Source organism: Muntiacus reevesi, chromosome 20 (assembly GCF_963930625.1).
Source record: "Muntiacus reevesi chromosome 20, mMunRee1.1, whole genome shotgun sequence".
Classification (NCBI taxonomy): domain Eukaryota; kingdom Metazoa; phylum Chordata; class Mammalia; order Artiodactyla; family Cervidae; genus Muntiacus; species Muntiacus reevesi.
In genome coordinates, this window is record NC_089268.1 from 37,542,242 (window position 1) to 37,560,185 (window position 17,944).

Below are 17,944 nucleotides of genomic sequence, written 5' to 3' on the forward strand. Positions count from 1 at the left end.
GGCAGCCTGCTATCTCCAGTGTCAGAGGTGACGCTTTTCTTCTGCCCTGTATAGTGCGACTCTAGGCTTTCGGTGGTATTTCCACGTCTGCAAGGTTTTCATTAAATCAGTACTATGCTGGAACCCACTGTTTATTAATAAAGAAATGACTGCACGTATCTCAAAAAGGAAGCACTCAGCAGGCTCCCTCCAATACTCGGCTAACACTTCCCCCTCTTCCTGCTGATGGAACAGGATGATCATAAGTGGCTGAGTCACTGCAGGGCTCCCAGAGGGTCAAGAGCAGATCCTTGCATTTTAAATGTGATCTCTTCTTAGAACCACATACCAGGTTTGGGAGGTATGTACTGAAGTCTTTGATTTTTTTTTTTTAAACTCAATGACTGATGACATAATTTGAACTTAGATTCCTTAAAGACATAAAAGAGGCTAAAACATTTTGGGATAAAACCACAAACTGAAGAGGGTGGAGATTTAAAATGAAAACTGTCCTGTAACCACAGGGTGCCTGATGTTCCTGTGACTGTACAATCCAAATAAATTATTTCAATTCTGATAGTCGTGAGACTTGTTCATCACACCAACTGCTTTTATTGTGACAGAAATCACTTCATTTAGTGAACACCGATGACATCAGGTAGAAATAAACAGTTGATGTAAATAGATTAAAAAAAAAAAAAGCCAGAAAAGAGGCAGAGCTTGTTTTAGACAAATCCAGTTTTTGAAAGTTTGTGGGTTATTAAAGAAGGGGGTGATTCCTCAGATTTTTCAAAATGTTGTCACGATTCTTTAATTGGCAGGCTCTTCCTGTGCATTCCGAAAGGATTGAAGTTCCAAACACAGGTTTCCATATAAACTTTTCCATAACACATCTGTTGTGGAAAATAAAAGCTTTGTAATATGGGGCCCTAAACAATGCATAAAGAGAAAGATAAGATTTTAAAATGTTTATTGAAAATGGAAAATTCTTCCTGCATGAGGAAGAGGTAACCAGACCCACCATACCAACAGGTTCTGACTTGAAGACTGGTGATTTAAAGAAAATGCAACCACTTGCATTTTTTTTTTCCTAAAAATAAACCCAAGGGCGCTTAATTGAAAAGATATGCTATGGCAGCCGTTATTAGATTTTAGGTCAAATAACCAATGGGTCCAACTCAATGTGAGACAGGGAGGCCTCATTAAAGACTGTGGCTGAAGAGCCGTTAGTGAGCCCAGTATAAATCATTGCCCTTTGAAAACTGATGTGGTTGCTCTCCTTTTCTTTGAAGGGTTGAAATAGAAATTTATTCTTCTTCACAGATACTTCAGCTGGTTGTGTTTTAATTACAGACCTTGACTAAAAGAGCAAAAAGAAGAGCAAGCAGAGCCAGGCCCACAGACATCTTCAGTGCAAAGTCCCGGTGCAGGCTTTGCAATCGTAGCACCATTCGGGAACTGGCCGAGTCTCGTTGGGTTGCAGCTGAGGTGTGGGATACTGAATTCAGGTGATTCCCAAGCCTATTTCTGAATTCCTATGGAGAGAAAAACATAGAGGATAGCGAAAGGTTTTAAAGACCAAAAAAAAAGAAAAAGAAAAAAAGCACTGATATTATATCAATTCAGCAAAAGATTCCTAGAAGGAACTAATTTTTTATTGTGATATAATTGACATATAACATTGTATCAGTTTCAGTTGTACAACATAAGGATTCAATATGTGTATACACTGAAATGAGCATCACAGTGGATCTTGTTATAGCACAGTTACAAAATTCTTCCCTAGTAATGAGAGCTTTTAAAGATCTATTCTCTAGAACTTCCAAATATAACAAAGCAGAATTGTTAACTATAGTTACCATGCTGTACTTATTTCCCGGGGATGTATTTCTAACTGTAAGTTTGTACCTTTTGACTCTCTTCACCCATGTCTCCCACCTGCCACGCCCCTGTCTCTGACAACCACTGATTGGTTCTCTGCATCTATAAAATCAGTTTTGTTATTTTAGATTCCATGTCTTTCTCTGATGCATTTCACTTAGTACAATGCCCTCAAGGTTTATTCGTGCTGTTGTGAATGCCAAGACTTCCTTCTTTTTTACACCTGAGTAATATTTCATTGCATATACAGGCCACATCTTCCTTGTCCATTCATCCATTGATGGACATTTGGGTTGCTTCCACGCCCATGTCTTGGCTACTATAAAAAACACTGCAATGGACATGGGAATGCAGGTATCTTTCTGAGTTAGTGTTTTTGTTTCCTTTGAGCTAACACTCCAAGTAGAATTGCTGGATCAAACCATAGTCCTAGTTTTAATTTGCTGAGGAAACTCCACACTGCTTTTCAGAGTGACTGCACCAGTCTACATTTCCACCCACAGTGCACGAGGGTGCCTGTTTCTCCATGTGCTCACCGGCATTTGTTAGTTCTCATCTCTTTTGATAATAGCCATTCTAACAGGTATGAGGTGATATCTCATTGTGCTTTTAATTTACATTTCCCTGATGATTAGTGCTGAAGAGCATCTTTGCATGCACCTGTTGGCCATCTGTATGTCTTCTTTGATAAACTGTCTACAGTATTCAGATCCTCTGCCCACTTTTAAATTCACTTTTCTGTTTTGGTATTGAGCTACATGAGTTCTTTATATGTTTGGGGTATCAACCCCCCATCAGACATCAAATACACAGTCTGCAAGTATTTCCTCGCATTGGGTTGGATGCCTTTTCGTTTTGTTGATGGCCTCCCTTGCACCTCAGAAGCGTCTAGTTTGATGTAAGCAGCGGCTATCACTCACTCCTTCACCACAGACGCATTCAAACACCCACCGCAGCCAGGTGGGCCCAGTCAGGTATAAGGGAGGGTTCCTCTCCTTTAAGGGTCAGACCAAGTTCATAAATTTCCAGGTTATACTCAAACTATATGGGACAGACAAAGAGTGTTTATGGAGAATCAAGGCAGAATTCCTGAAGGGCAGAACCGACGTGGAGTTGCATCACAAAGGAGCTTAACTTTGCGGGATATGACTATCCACTCAGGCAAAGAACAACGACAAAGGAAAAGCCAAGGAAGCAATTCTACTCAGCAAACACCGCGGTTGTAGGAGGGCTGCTCCTGATCCTTCGGGGCACCTGGAGGGGTCTGGGTGGCCAGAGGGATCCACCCCACACGCAGCCCTTCCCTCGACCCTGGGGTGCCATATAACCCTCTGGGTGACCCTCTGGGTACCACACATGGAAAGACTGGGAAACCCAGCTCGGCGGGGGCACAAGGAGCCAGGAGACCTGGCAGAATTTTGAGGTGGTGTCGTTCCCTGAGGCATCTCTGCAGGTGTGGGGAGGACGGGGGCCCCTGGCCACTCTCGGGGTGGTTCTAGGGTTTCAAAGTGTAGCTCTGATTCCATGATGTAAGACTCCACCTGATGCCCGGGCCTTAGAACCAGTGCCTCCCCTGCTGAAACCTGAATAACATTCTGAGAGACGGAGGTGGGGCTGGGGGAAGGAGAATACTGGGTGGAAGGAATGAACCAGGGATGGGGAGGAGGGGGCGACCCAGGGGCACGACCGCGGAAGAACAAGAAATCTACGGACGCACCAAAGGTCTCGGAAGAGCCACTTCCCTTCGCTTATTCTTTCTTTCCACGCTTTCAAACAATCCGCTGTTGACGGCTTCGGCCTCTGCAGGGAACAGCAGCCCCACTATGCACAGCAGAAGCGCTGCCACTGTGCTTCACAGAGGCGACTCTGGCAGGAAGCAGGGTGGAGTGAGGGGAGCGCAGAGAACGCGGGTCGGGAATCCAGGGCAAGGTGTGGCGGGAGACGGGGTGGAGGGGGATGAGGACCTGTTAGGATGATGGCGGGAGGCATGGAAAGGAGGGAGCGACAGACTTCTGATGTAGAATCAACAGTACTTGAGTTCAGCCGAGCGGGTAGTGGAGGGACGAAGAATAGGAAGGGGGAAATGAAAAGAACTTTCACAACCCAACTTCTACCAGCAAAGATTTCCATGTGAAAGATATGGAAGAATTTTCTTGCTTTGACTGCAGGAGACTAATTGCAGAATCAATACAGCTTTTGGTCACAAGGATAAATCTCTCAATTCCAATGGCAGTCACACCATCGTTTCCTTCTGGGCTCCCTGGGGACCTGGGCTGACCCCCTGCTGTCCCTGTGCCAGGGGGCCCAGACAAGGAGGCTCACAGCTGGTCAGATGGAGATACTGTCCCCTCCGCAGAGACACCTGCACCTTGACACGCCCTGGGAATCACTCTCCTGTAAGATGGGTGTTTTGTGTAGTATTTTGGGAATATGATGACAAGCTTTCATTTCTGATTGGTTTAAAACAGTCCCAAGGTCTCGAGGACAGCACTCACATGGATAATGGCAGCCTTGGGAAAGAACGTGTACTTCTGCAGCTGAAATGACAGAAGCTCTGCAAGTTCCTGAAAAGCAGGGAGGTCGCCTAGTTCATCGCTGGGCTCTTGGAACCTCCACAGCTGCAGACACAGAGCAAGTATGCAGCAAGGGCTCAGAAATGGATGGATGGATGGATGGATATGAGGATGTATTGCAGATGAGATCTAACTGGTCAAAAACAGGCTCAGCCATGTCTCTGGTGATCAATGGGCATAACTGTACATGAGTCATGAGTTGTTGCCTCTAGTAATTGAAGCATCACTTTCTAAGTTTAGCTTTACAAGACCAGAACTAAGAGGCTGATTAATTTCTCCTAGGCCTGCGTCCTTTGACCTTTTTAAGTCGCAGATGGCTTTGAGAAGTCAGTGAGGACTACAGACTGGTCCCCCAGAAAAATGTGGAGGCGTCTGTGCACATACACACGCAGCCTGGCTCACACCTGGCAGATAACTTCAGGGGGTTCACAGATCCAGATACCGTGGGGCCTGAAGCTTTCTCTCTCAAAAAAAAGAATCAATTCAAAATTACATACAGGCACTTGGAGCAGGCCCCTCAAAGTGTGAGGTCCTGAGTCTTAAGCTCTACTAGCTTCAGGGAAGATCTACCCCAACCCTCAGCTCTGAACGCTGGACCTTGGTTCTGTGTCCGCAATTCCAGAAGCTGCACTCGGTGATGACTGGCGTTGGACCAGGGGTCAAGCTGCCCCGGGGCAGGACTAGGCGGGTCTCAAGCTTCAATCATTTGTGCATGCTTGGTCACTCGGTTGTGCCCAACTCTCGGTGACCCCGTGGACTGCAGCCCACCAGGCTCCTCTGTCCTGGGATTCTCCAGCCAAGAATACTGGAGGTGGGTTGCCATTTCCTTCTCCAGGGGATCTTCCTCATCCAAGGATCAAATCCACGTCTCTCATATCTCCTGTGCTGGGGGCCGGATACTTTACCACTGGGCCACCTGTTTGGTTGGTTTTATGAAGATCCGCTGGAGAAGGGATAGGCTACCCACTCCAGTCTTCTCGGGCTTCCCTTATGGCTCAGCTGGTAGAGAATCCGTCTGTAATGTGGGAGACCTGGGTTGGGAAGTCCCCTGGAGAAGGGAATGGCTACCCATTCCAGTATTCTGGGCCCTGGAGAATTCCACGGACTGTATAGTCCATGGGGTCACAAAGAGTCGGACATGACTGAGCGACTTTCACTTTGTAACACCTTCTGCTTCACAAAGCTACAAGAATAGGTAAAGTATTTGTGCTCCGAGACTGAAAGAAAAAAATCCCTTTGACTGTTAACAAGAGTTTCATAAAAATTTTTCCTCTGCTCCTTCCAACTCATTTGCCATAAAATTATGCTCAAAACAGAAACGGCACCTATTAAACTACTATTGTAGATTACCTGGGGCTGGGTCTGCCTTAGTCATTCTTTCTCAGGCACCGATGTTTTTTTCCTCTCCCACGCAAACATGAACACATTTGAACATAACTGACCCTGTTATGTTCAGCACTCTCCTGTCCTGGAGGGGCAGGCTGCATCACAGGAGCATATGGAAGTGCAGTGGCATCCCTCCACAGCCACAAGCAGCCCCCTGACCTGCCACTGTCTCTGAGATCAAGGTGAGCTTGACAACAGGGCAGCAGAGAGAAAATGCAGCCTGTCTTTACCACGCTGTGCTTCTGTTATTATCTCTGCTCAGTCGTATCTGACCCTTTGCGACCCCATGGACTGTAGCCCATCATTCTTCTCTGCCCATGGAATTCTCCAGGCAAGAATACTGGAATGGGTTGCCAGTGCCTTCTCCAGGGGATCTTCCTGAACCCAGGATCAAACCCAGGTCTCCTGCATTGCAGGTGGATTCTTTACCATCTGAGCCTCCAAGTCTTCACTCTGTACCAATTCACGATCTTGATTAAAAGAATCTGATGATATATTTTTAAATATGACTGAAAAAAAGTTTCTCAGATGACAGAGTAATTGGTAGCCAATTACAGTGTAGCTTTGTACATTTCAATTGTCAACTACCACTCGGATACTGAAGGAAAAGTAATTTGGAAATAAAGGAAATATAAGGACTTTCTCATAAAGTCCAAGTTCCTCTAACATGCAAATGCGCAACTATTGCAGTTTCCACAGTCAGAAGCAGCATCCACAGATAGAAAAAATGTATATAGTATCTCCATGCTGTACTGAAAAAAAGTGCTTATAGGTGAAGTGATGATAAATAATCAGTAGCAAAAAAAAAAGAAAAAAAAAATCAGTAGCAAGATAAAGTTTAAACACACACATGTGCATAGAATAATGCACATAACTGACTTCAGAGAAGAAAAACTCGGCATAGTCAATAGTTCTGGAAAGTAAACAGAAGGCTTGAACCTTCCATAAACCTCTTAAACATTTTCAGAGTTATTAACTCTTGAAATTCAAGACACACTTGTTTCTCTCAAGCTATATTACAACAAATACAAGAAATTTTATTATTTTCTATAACCAAACATCAACGCTCAGATTTATCATTCTTAAGAAGTCAAATTCCATTTAGAAGTGCCTCTACAAAGCAGATAGAAACAAAGCAGGATATGACCTTTGCTCAGTCAAAAAGATTCATGTATTTATCTAGTCATAGTAGATTAAGGACATATTGAGAAAGTGTTAACTTTAATTAACATGATCTTTCCTCCTTGTAAATCTCACTGTTTCTCACTGATTAATTTCTAAACATACTTACATCCAAATTCTTAAACATATTCTACAAATTTTCAAAGGTGTAGCTTATCAAATCCTATTAAAGTAATAAATATATTAGAATAGAACCATGAATATACACTAAAAAAAAATTCTAGAAACCAAAACAATTTTGATGTTCAGAAACTTCAGGAACCAGATAACACTTTCCTCCAATATCTAATATTGTTGTAGTGCTATTTTCAAGGAAACTAAAAAGGAAGGAACCAAGTCACAGTCAACTCCAACTTCCTTCTCCTTTTCACCAAAAATATTTATAAAGTGAAACATGGCTGTAGAACCAGAGGCATAAGGATCCAGAAAGACAGGTGGAAGGTAAGCTCTGCGTAAAAACACTAAGGAGAAGAAGCAGTGTTTCTGGAACGTTCCCCAAGTGTCCAGCACGTTTTTATTCTCCATGACATCTCTCCTTTAATTCTCCCAACCACTCAGTGAAGAAGTTAACATGAGTTTCTCCCAACTTGAAGTACTTGCCCAGTTTATAGAGTAGGTGTAAATGGGGAAGGAGGGGAAAGGCATGGTTTTAGTTGCATTAAGTCTAGCTTGGTAGTTACACACCAGAGATGCACTTATAATGCAACACAAAGATATGAGAAAAATCAAGGCACTGCTTAATTATTAAAACAACCGCCAGTATCAAGATTCCTGCCAAAGTGAGTTTGTCCACTTCACAGGGAGGTAATGGTATTATTCTGTGTTTCCCTACAGAATGCCTTTCCGGGAAAACCAGCCTCAGGTCCGGTGATTTCACATGACCTGTCTTCCGGCTCTGAGCCACGCTCAGACTCAGTAAATGTGACTGGTGGATGGTCTGTCATTGGGTTTTCTCTGCACGGGTGACACGCACACGTCCCTAATCTCACATTAGAACAAGTTGCAAAATGTGTTTTAATGAGAACAGTTGGTCTGGTTCTGCGCAAATAAAAGACATCCCTGTAAGAGAGCTGCCACCTGTCTCCCCATCTTGCAGCGCAGCTTCTAAATGAATTCTTCAGCCCCTGCCACCTGCAGGTGCTGCCAGGGCCCAGCGACGCATTCCATGTGCCAGTCCCCCTTCCTGGATGAACAGACAACCTCGTCCTTGTGTTTGTCTCATTATCTGATGCCAGGACAGACGGGATTACTGGGGCCAAGGTACCTTTCTCCACTATTCTTCGAGACATTTCTTTAATTGGGAGCATATTAATACCATGTCACTAAGAGGGTTCACTATCTCCAAACCAAACATGGGAGCATTTTCTAGCTCTTGCAGTCTCCGGAAAGAATGCTACACGTATAGTCCACTAGTGTTATAGGTACATCGTCATGTAAGAGGGTCAACAAATGAAACTGGGACTCTATTACACCTGTTTGCTTATTCTGGGAGAAAACTGACATTGGAAAACCTCTGTTGCAATTACAAGATGACAGCACGGTACTATCAGCCTTTGGGCGCCACTCTGGGGCATGAGCAATTCTAAATCAGCCATTATTCATGTGTCATTTCCCCTCCCCCTCACCTCAAATGTGTACTTGCTATCAGATCATTAAAATTGCAAGGAAAATGTTTTCAACTGGACCACATACACACTTAGAAAACTCACTATGATCTTAGTTTTTTTCATCTTATTTCGGTGATCGAGTAAACACACGGCTTTGCTAATAAGGCCAAACATAAATTATTAAACTATCTACCATAGGATCAAATGCCTTTCAGATTCTATTCTGAATAATTCTGGCCTGACGTCCACCACAGGAATAGATCTGATGCGCCCCTGGGTGGTCTCGGTGACCCCCCCTTTTAGGTGCCCAACCTTCTGACTTGAGCTGCGCCAAGTCAAAGCAAGATACATAATCATATCAAAAACCAAAGCTCGGCATCTGCCCGTCACCTAGTTATTTCCTGTGAGATCGTATTTCATCCTACTCAAGAGATCTGAAAACAACTCTTAAGCTCTGAACTTCTCTTAATGAATTCAAAATATTTCTTATGTGTAAATTTCCTCATGGCCCAGAGGCACTGTTACAGCTTGAAGTGGAAGCTAACAGGGGGGAAAGAAAAATCGTTTGATATCTTATAACTCAAGATAAATTAGAGTTTAGAATGTTTTTTTTAACTGAGCCTGAACATATGGCCTACACAGAAAACCTATCGAAACCAAATATGTGATCAATGCAAGGAAACTGTCTTAAAATATACATTATGCAGTGCAGTACATTATTGGAAAAGAAATTCAAGATCTCCTAATTTTGAAAAGTTTGCTTAGAATACAAAATTATCTCCATAGCAGAAAATTATATCTATCATAACTGCATTTAATCCCTAAAATATAAACTTAGGGAGGCACGTCTTCACTAGAGCATCCCTAATGTGCACTGCTGAGAGAGTTCCAGTAAGAAAGGATGAACAAAGGTGACTACTCAGCCTCGCTGCCTTCTCAACCCTCCATTGTGGGCTTCTATTTGAATGCTTTCATCTTTTTCGACTTTCTTAATCTTAACCAAATGTCCATTCAAATAAACCTACATTTTCCTTATTTTCAGCTTCTTACACTTACCAAAATAAGGAGCAGGGTAGGGTAGAGAGTCAGATTCAAAATAGTACAGTTCTCTCTTCTGCTTACTAAATATCAGCCACAGATGTGTACTCACACACACACACCTCCACTCCAAGAGGCTCGCTTAGAACGATGAAGCCTGGGATTACAATGTTCATGACAGTAGCAGAAATCAGAACTCATCTATTCCAAATTATTGGCTGGAAATAAGCAAACTGCTCCACAGGTGTGGTAAAGTTAAAGAAAAAGAAGGGATGAATTGGGTCAAAATGTTTCGTTGACAATTAAGTCCTTTCCATAATCTCTTAAACCACAACTGAAACCATCCTCCATCTTACATGGAGGAACTGGGATGCAGATGAACATAACAATTGAGTGCCTTAAAGCTAATTCAACTCAAAATAATTTAATCTTTTCAACTCAAAATAATTACTCTTAAAGATTTGTCCAAATAAGTCACCATGAGAATGTTTTGGCAGATGTTTGGGTTTTAAACAATAAGAACAACAAAAAAAATGGGCGATGTTACCTGCTGTCACAATCAACTCTGTCATCGTTAAGTATTATCCTCAGTGCCACTGGATATATGGTTTTAGAATCAATGAGGTAAGGGATATCCTAACAGCACAAATATATTCATTCATTCATTCAAGAGACACTGAGTGAGCAGGCACTATTTCAGACATTCAGGCCAAAGGCGTGAACAAAGCAGAACAGCTCAGCCCTCACGGATGGGACTCCTGTTGTATTAGCTGGAGACAAACACGTACATATTTGCTATGTCTGATGGTAAGGCGTACCATCAAGAAAAGCAGAGTAAGCACAGCGGGTACTCGGTCTGACGGAAGGTGGGGGTAGCTATTTTACAGGGGGCTCCTCAGGAAGCCTCGTGGATAAGGTGCTATTTCAGCAGCGACCTGCATGGAGGAGATGACAGACATGTCACACGGGCATCTAAGAGAAGCACGCTCCACGCAGAGGGACAAGCAAGCGGAAAGGCCGTCCGGACGGAGCAAGCCGGGTGTGCTCACATCCAAGGAGTGGCGTGAGCCGGGGGCTGGCTCAGCGGGTTCGACGGGGAAGACGTCGATGATAATAAGGTGGAGAGACCAGCGGAGTGTGCAAGGCACTAGGCTTTGGAGGTCACTACAGGGCCTTTGGCTCCCATTCTGAGTGTCATGGGAAACCCTAGACTTTTTTTTTCTAATTTGTAATGAGATATATATATAACATAAAAATTACCATCTGAATCATTTTTAAGTGTACAGATCAGTGGCAATTACGATTGCCATGGTGTACAACCATCCCCATTGTCTCTAAAACTTTTTTATCACTCCAAATAGAAACCCTACAACCATTAAGAAACAACTCTTGTACCCACAACCTCTGACAACCTCTAATCTACTTTCTGGCTCTACAGAAGGAGGCTCTGCTTATTCTAGATATTGTATATAAGTGGAATCATGTAATATTTGTTTTTTTGTGTGCCTTACGGGTCATTTAGCATAACGTTTTCAAGGTTCATCCTTGTGGTAGCATGTATCAGAACTTCATTTCTTTTTATGGCTGAACAAAATTCCACTGCATGTATATATATCAATATATCAAACACATTCTGTTTAATTCACTTATTTGTTGATGGACACTTGGATTGTTTTCAGCTTTTGATTATAGTGAATAATGCTGCTATGAACACTGGTATACAATACAGTTGGCATACAAACAGAACAAGTATTTATTTGGATGCCTGCTTTTAATTGTGTTGGGTACATATGCTAGGTCATGAAATCCTAGATGGTTTTGAGCAAAAGAGAGACATGATCTGACTTTTATAGAGGGTAAAAACAGGGAGACCAATTAGGCAGATTGTTTGTGTTTATTATCAGATTATACAGTACAGAGCATGGACAACCACCTCCTACAAGAATATTTTTTTAAAAAAAGCCTGTAGCAAGTAACACTATCCTACACCCTGGATGCTTTTTGACAGTTCAGAGGAACTGACATCATTTGAAGGAGAGCAGAAAAGAAACAGCACTCAAAGTCAATGAAAAGGGGAAACTTAGAAACGTGATCACAAAGTATTTATTTTAGGTATTTAACTATACTTTTAAAAACGCTGTTGCGGTTATAAACATTACTGAAAAGGCCAATGACCACCTCCTCTTCTCACGGTATATATGTCATGGATGTGATATTAGTGTCTCAGTTAACCAGGCCCAAATCAATCTTCAGTGATCATCAGCACGCCACCAGTTTCACACCACGTAGTCATGGATCACTTCCTCAGTGCCAGCACCACTGGGACCCCCCATGCATTATCTCATTTCATTGCCAGAATTACTCTATTGAATAGACTCTATCACCCTCAATTCATAGAAGAGGAAACACACCTTGAGATGGTAAGTAACCAGCCAATGATCACACAGTTATAAGGGACAGAACCAAAATCCCAAATCTCTGTAGACAGATCACAAAGTTAATGTGCTTGAGGGATATACTAGTCTTTCAGTGTAGATATCTGCAAGAAAGAATCCCCAGGAGCCAGAGGCCTCCAGAAGCTGACCTTGATTAAGTAAATCTCCAGTGTTTTTTTGGCTTTTATTTTTTTGTCCTTTGGACTTCTTTCTCAAGTGGTGGCAAATTTGAAAGTTACCAGATGTTACTTTTACAGGTTGACTTCCTACCAGATAAATGTTGACTTGACACATGGCTTGTACATTTATGTTTCTCAGTAATTTTATACAATGGCATTGCGGAGATTGAGGGACAGGAGAGAATTTCCTTCTCTGAAGCCCTTTAAATATAAAACGTGGCAAACTATGCTACAAAACAAAAGGTATTCATGGTTCTCTTATTTTAGGCACAACTCAAAGTTAGTACTCTGAACACAACAGGAGAAACTGGCTGAAAATTTATGGTTAGAAGTATGCCTGGCTGTAAGGTACTCATCGTTACAGTTTCCATGAAAAGAATTTAAACTCGCAAGATTATTATCAGTTTAAAAAGAGGCTTTTGCAATCTGCTTATCAAGATGTCAAATGACTTCAAAGAGCAGGTTGGGTGGCTTGACTGATTTTTTTTAGCCTTTGAAGAATATACTAATGTCCTAAGTTGAAGGAACTGAAGATTATCAACCTATCATGCACTGTTAACCTCCTGCCTCTGGTCAAGAAACCCTCCCTCCTACCATGCGTATCAGGGAGAGTCAAGTTCATTCAACAAATGTGTACAGAGCACCAGCTCTGAGTCAGGCTCTGTGCTGTGACCCAAAGCCGGCGGTAAACGGAACAGACAGGGCGGCCTTGCCCCTGTGAACTTGGCTCACACAGGCAACTTTCACCATGACACTCGCGCTCAAAAACCTCCCAATGTGCATGGCAGGAACTTCCAGTACTCCTTCATATCTTATTCATGCAGAAGTGTGTATCTCCTAAACTCTAGGCCACGTGAATACTTCTGGCCAATGGACATAAACAGAAATACCCTACGCCCCTCCTGTGCTGAGGCAGTGAAGAGCTGGTTCTCCAGGCAGTCGATCCGGGTCCCGACGTGTCTGTGTAGAGCTGACAAGCCCTGACTCGAGATCATCCAATAAATGGTACTAGATGTGTTGCAGTGAAGAGTAGGAAATAAACCTTTTCTGTGTTAAGCCTGAGATTTCAGGGTTAATGTGTTACTGTAGCACAGCCTAACTTACATAGACTAATGCATGTGCTTTACTGTATCGGGTTGGCCAGAAAGTTCATTCAGGTTTTCCTGTAACATCTTATGAAAAACCCAAATGAGCTGTTTCGTCAACCCAGTGTAATATGCTGTTGTTGTTGTTGTTTGGTCATAAGTCATGTCTGACTCTTTTTTTGACCAGGCTCCTCTATCCATCGGATTTCCCAGGCAAAAATACTGGAGTGGGTTGCCATTTCCTTCTCCGCAGGATCTTCCCAACCCAGGGATCAAATCTGCATCTCCTGCACTGGCAGGTGGATTCTTTACCACTGAGCCCCCTGGTAAACCCAATATAATCTGCTACTTCACTTCAAAGCCCAGAGGCCCACTCTTTACAATGAAGATTATTATACACTTGCGCCCAACTGCCCACGTCTACTTACAAATGCCCAAAGAAAGCCAAATTCATTCCTGCTCATTCTGTCACTGAGTTATGTTCCTTTGGCATTGAGAAGAATCTTCTCCTTCACTTGCCTGATTAAGTCCTTCTTATCTTCCAATCCAATTCTAATCCCATCAGACCCATGACACCCTCTGCAGTGGGAACTGTGTGAATACCCTCGTCACACTGGTGTTCTCCACACTGTAAATTCCACGTCACTGATACAGATTCCAGGAAACATGTTCCATCTTCCCATTCTCCTCTGTCCTTCTGGTACAAATATGAGGCCCTGGTTCTACACTCAGATGCAATAGGTCTGAGACCTGGATTGTGAACCAAGCTTCGTGGGGCAGTAGACAGGAGCTTGGGGCTTCTGTCTTGCTGGGGCAAGAGAGGCAGAGGCAACATCTCTTACCAGCAGCTTCTATGTGGTTTGGGTCTTATTTCTGGAAAACTTAGCAAAGAGTCTGCTCTGCAGCCCTGCTAATTATTCTGTGAACTGTTCAGTATCCCTTTTTAGACCCCTTTCTGTTTAACTGTTTTCTGCCTTCTTTAGAGAACCCTGATCCATATATTCACTGATCCCTCAACCCTACAAAGGTCTCCCATCTTCCAATTTCTTATGATCTGACGTCATCTCATTTATCACCTTATATATTACAGATTTTGTTCAAAAAGCACCTGCCTTCCTTTCCCAACTACACTTCCCTCTCCTTGAGGGCAAGGATCACACCTTAGACTTCTGACCCCAAGCAGTGACTGGAATAGTGCTGGACCTACTTTACAGACTGATTGGAGGACCACGTAATTTATCATCCAAATGAGAACCCCTCAGAGAATGAAAAAAGGGCACTGTTATTAATTATACCAGGACTGTGGGTCTACGGGGTTGCACAGAGTCGGACACGACTGCAGTGACTTAGCAGCAGCGGGTGTAAACCAGGACCGTCCCAGACAAACCGAGACGTGATCATACTCGGCACTGCTCACTGATGCCTGAGTAAAAGGCTCAAGACTTTTGAAAGGAAAGGAACGTAGTCCAAACGAGAGCACCAAAGAGCAGTCAGTCCTGCACACCTTAGATCTGGTGAGCATCACCTATAAAACGGTCATCCCCAGAGCAGTGACGTCACATTGGGTAGCTAGCGCACACCCACAGGACCCTCTCTCTCACTCCAGTCCCTCCCAACAAGGGTCACAACAGAACACAGTGCTACCAGAAGAACATCCAGGCTAAAATCTCCTCAGAAGCTAAGACCATATTTATTACTTCTATCTCCAATATGCAGTCCAGTGCTGGGATAACATGTTCAATAAGTGCTGAGACACATCCTAAGAGGTCAGGCATTGCCTGTGGGGTGAACGTGTGAGTCATTCAGGCTCGGGAGTCTGCCCCCCGCCTTTGCCTCAAGCCCACTGCCCCTGGCACTTGCTTCCCCACACGTGGGCAGAGGATGCAGAGGACCCAGTCCCACTCTAGGATGCCTCTTCGTGAGTATGCACAGCCGCGTAAAGAACACGTTGAGTGTTTTTGCTGCTCTAATCCAGGCTGGAATAATAAGTAGAGATAACACAGGTAAGAAGCCTCAACACTCAGCACACAGTAGAGGCTCAGTAAATGGCAGCTATTATTATTATCACTGAGGTAGAGTCAGTTCCTTGATGCACGCAATTCCCCTCACCATGCCCCGGCCACAAGCCTCGGGAGGGGGAAAATGATCATGAGTGATTGCACAGTTAGTGATACAAGTGAAATGAAAGCTAATTGTTTAGCTTCTGCTTGCTCTGACCATATTGTGGATGGTACTCAAACTGGAGAGTGGAAGGCACTGCTAACATACTAAAGGCCTTTTGAACTGACATAGTCATACGAGTTAGGCTGTAATCCCCAATAAATTCAGCTCAAGAGCACAGAATAAAAGCTATATATCCAGACTGTGAAACCCAAATACGCCCTAACAGATCTACAAATGAAACTAAGGAGAAGCCACAAGAAAGGAAGAAATGGACTAAATATTCAATGTGCTACAGTTTTCACTGTGACACCGATTTCACATGTGGGCAATGAAGAATTCAATTTTATATAAAGTTATAAAGGAAAGGAAAAAAAAAAAAGCTGGGGAAAACTGCTTTGAGATTGTAGCCAGCATCTTGGGGGGGTGGAAGGAAAAATAGGAAGGAACACGCCCTCATTTGCTTCTAACACGGTTAGCTGATCTGTTTGAAATTAGATCTACTTTCAACTGTTTTAACTTAATTATTAAGCCATTTCTTAACCTCATGAATGCAGTTTTCATGCACTTTCAAATCTGGCCCTGAACTAATAGACCCTTTTACTTCAGTGGTATTGGAAATGAATGTTAGATGGAGAGGAAAGCATTTTAACGATGCTTTTCTAAGGGTCAAAGCTCTGAAAATATAGTATAGTTTGTACATAAAACTCAGTACACCTGAATATCCTGCTGGTCCTTTGTCTGGTAATGAGGCAAACCACGCCACCCTTTAAAACTGCCGCTTCCTCTCTGCGGGCAGCCGGCTGTGTTGGTGCTGAGCTATCTGACCGCTCAAGTGAATACATTATTGGGATCAAAGTCCCGGTAGATGAGAAACAGGCGACAGCCGGGGACCCTGGGGCAGCCTTCCCTTCCCTTGTGAGAAACAGGGCAGGTCCTGGTCTCCATTCTAGAATATTCTTCTTTAAAAGGCGGTGTACGGAATAAGAGAAAGAAACGCCTGGCAGTAAGAACAGTCAGTGTTGTAAGATTGTTATGAGTCTCTGGGAATCTGTCACTCTCTGTGTGGAGGAACCCTTAAATCGATCAGGTTTCATCCGCCATTCTGGACGAGATCAGTGGCTGATGAGCACAACGTCTGCGATGATAGAAGACTGTGCAATTTTTACCTTCACTGCCTAGAGTAAAATGATGCCCTAGCATGTGGTGCAAATGATAATGATAATTATTGCTAATTCTCAGTGACCAACATTTACTGTGACAGGAGCTGACATTTCTTGATTGCTGAATCATTTCTCTGGAAATCCTATGAAGTGGGGACTATTATTATTCCCCAGTTCTAGAGGCAAGAACTAAGTGGGAAAGAGGTTGAATAAGTGGCCCAAGCTCTGTTTCTTATGGTAAAACAGGGATTCAGACGCAGATGATCAGAATACAGAATCCATATTCTTATCTGCTATACTGTGGTGGGTGGTGGAGACCAAAGGAAGCAATGTACCACTTAGAACAGTGAAGACATTAAAATAAAAGCCATTAAGTCACTGATTTTTTTAAGGAATACTTACTGCATCCCTTTATCGAATACTAACATACATACTATGCAGCAGGCATGTTGTCCACATTGTCTAATTTAATCTTCTGCAAATCACTTCTCTCCATTTTACACATGGAGAGACTTGACTGAAGACGGTGTGCTCTACACCACTGTAGGAATTGAGATCTGAATCCACACCTGACAGACTGCTAGTCTCAAGCCTTTTCATAAAGTTACCCTGCCTCTTCTTTCTTTAAAGTGATTCTTTACAAATATGAAGAAACCTAAAAAGAGGAAAACTGCCTACTTCTAAGTTTAGAATTAGGAGAGAATTATATTTTTTTCTCTCTTTTTCAAAAAGGCACAAAATAGCTCTGACTTCTTGACTGTGGATCCAAGCAATGGAAGGATTCAAGTGGTGTGTGATAACAGGGGCCACAGAAGGAGGAGGAACATCAGCAGTGAATCTGGCTCGTCTTAACAAGCAGCAGCAATGCTCACATTACCTGGTATTCCCAAGGCAGACTCACAGCTCAAACACCTCATAGAACAAGGGGAAGACGGCTAACGCTGTACATTTTCTCATCCTTTTTTCCCTCTTTTTGTACCTAGTGTAAGCTCACTCTGGTATATAAAAAGGCTGGTATTACTACATTAAAATAGTAAAACCGCTTTTACAAATATCAAACACTCCTCCCCCACTTCAGCACCATTTTCCTGGAAAAGTGGGTCTCAAACTTCAGTGTACATCTGTATTATCTAGACAGTCTCTGAAAAAAAAAAACAGAGGACTAGGTCCCTCTCCCAGAGTTTCTGGTTCAATTTTGGGTTGTGGTCCATGAATTTGCATTATAACAAGTTCCCATATACCGCTGATGCTGCAAATCTGGGGACCACACTTGAGA

General features: G+C 43.1%; 1 protein-coding gene across 4 annotated transcripts in view; it reads right to left on the minus strand.

Annotated features, from left to right (window-relative positions):
* Positions 1 to 590: 590 nt before the first annotated feature.
* The window catches only part of CDKAL1 (CDK5 regulatory subunit associated protein 1 like 1), a 576,202-nt gene continuing 558,848 nt past the window's right edge, over positions 591 to 17,944 (minus strand). For 3 of the 4 annotated variants that reach the window (XM_065912374.1, XM_065912376.1, XM_065912377.1), the window contains 2 exons: positions 1,335 to 1,514; positions 591 to 872 (listed from right to left, as the gene is read on the minus strand). In XM_065912374.1, the coding sequence (XP_065768446.1) occupies positions 780 to 872; positions 1,335 to 1,514 (273 nt within the window). In that variant the 3' untranslated portion in view covers positions 591 to 779. Of the gene's footprint in view, positions 1,515 to 17,944 lie in introns of all 4 variants that reach the window. The other variant, XM_065912378.1, reaches the window with a different exon arrangement.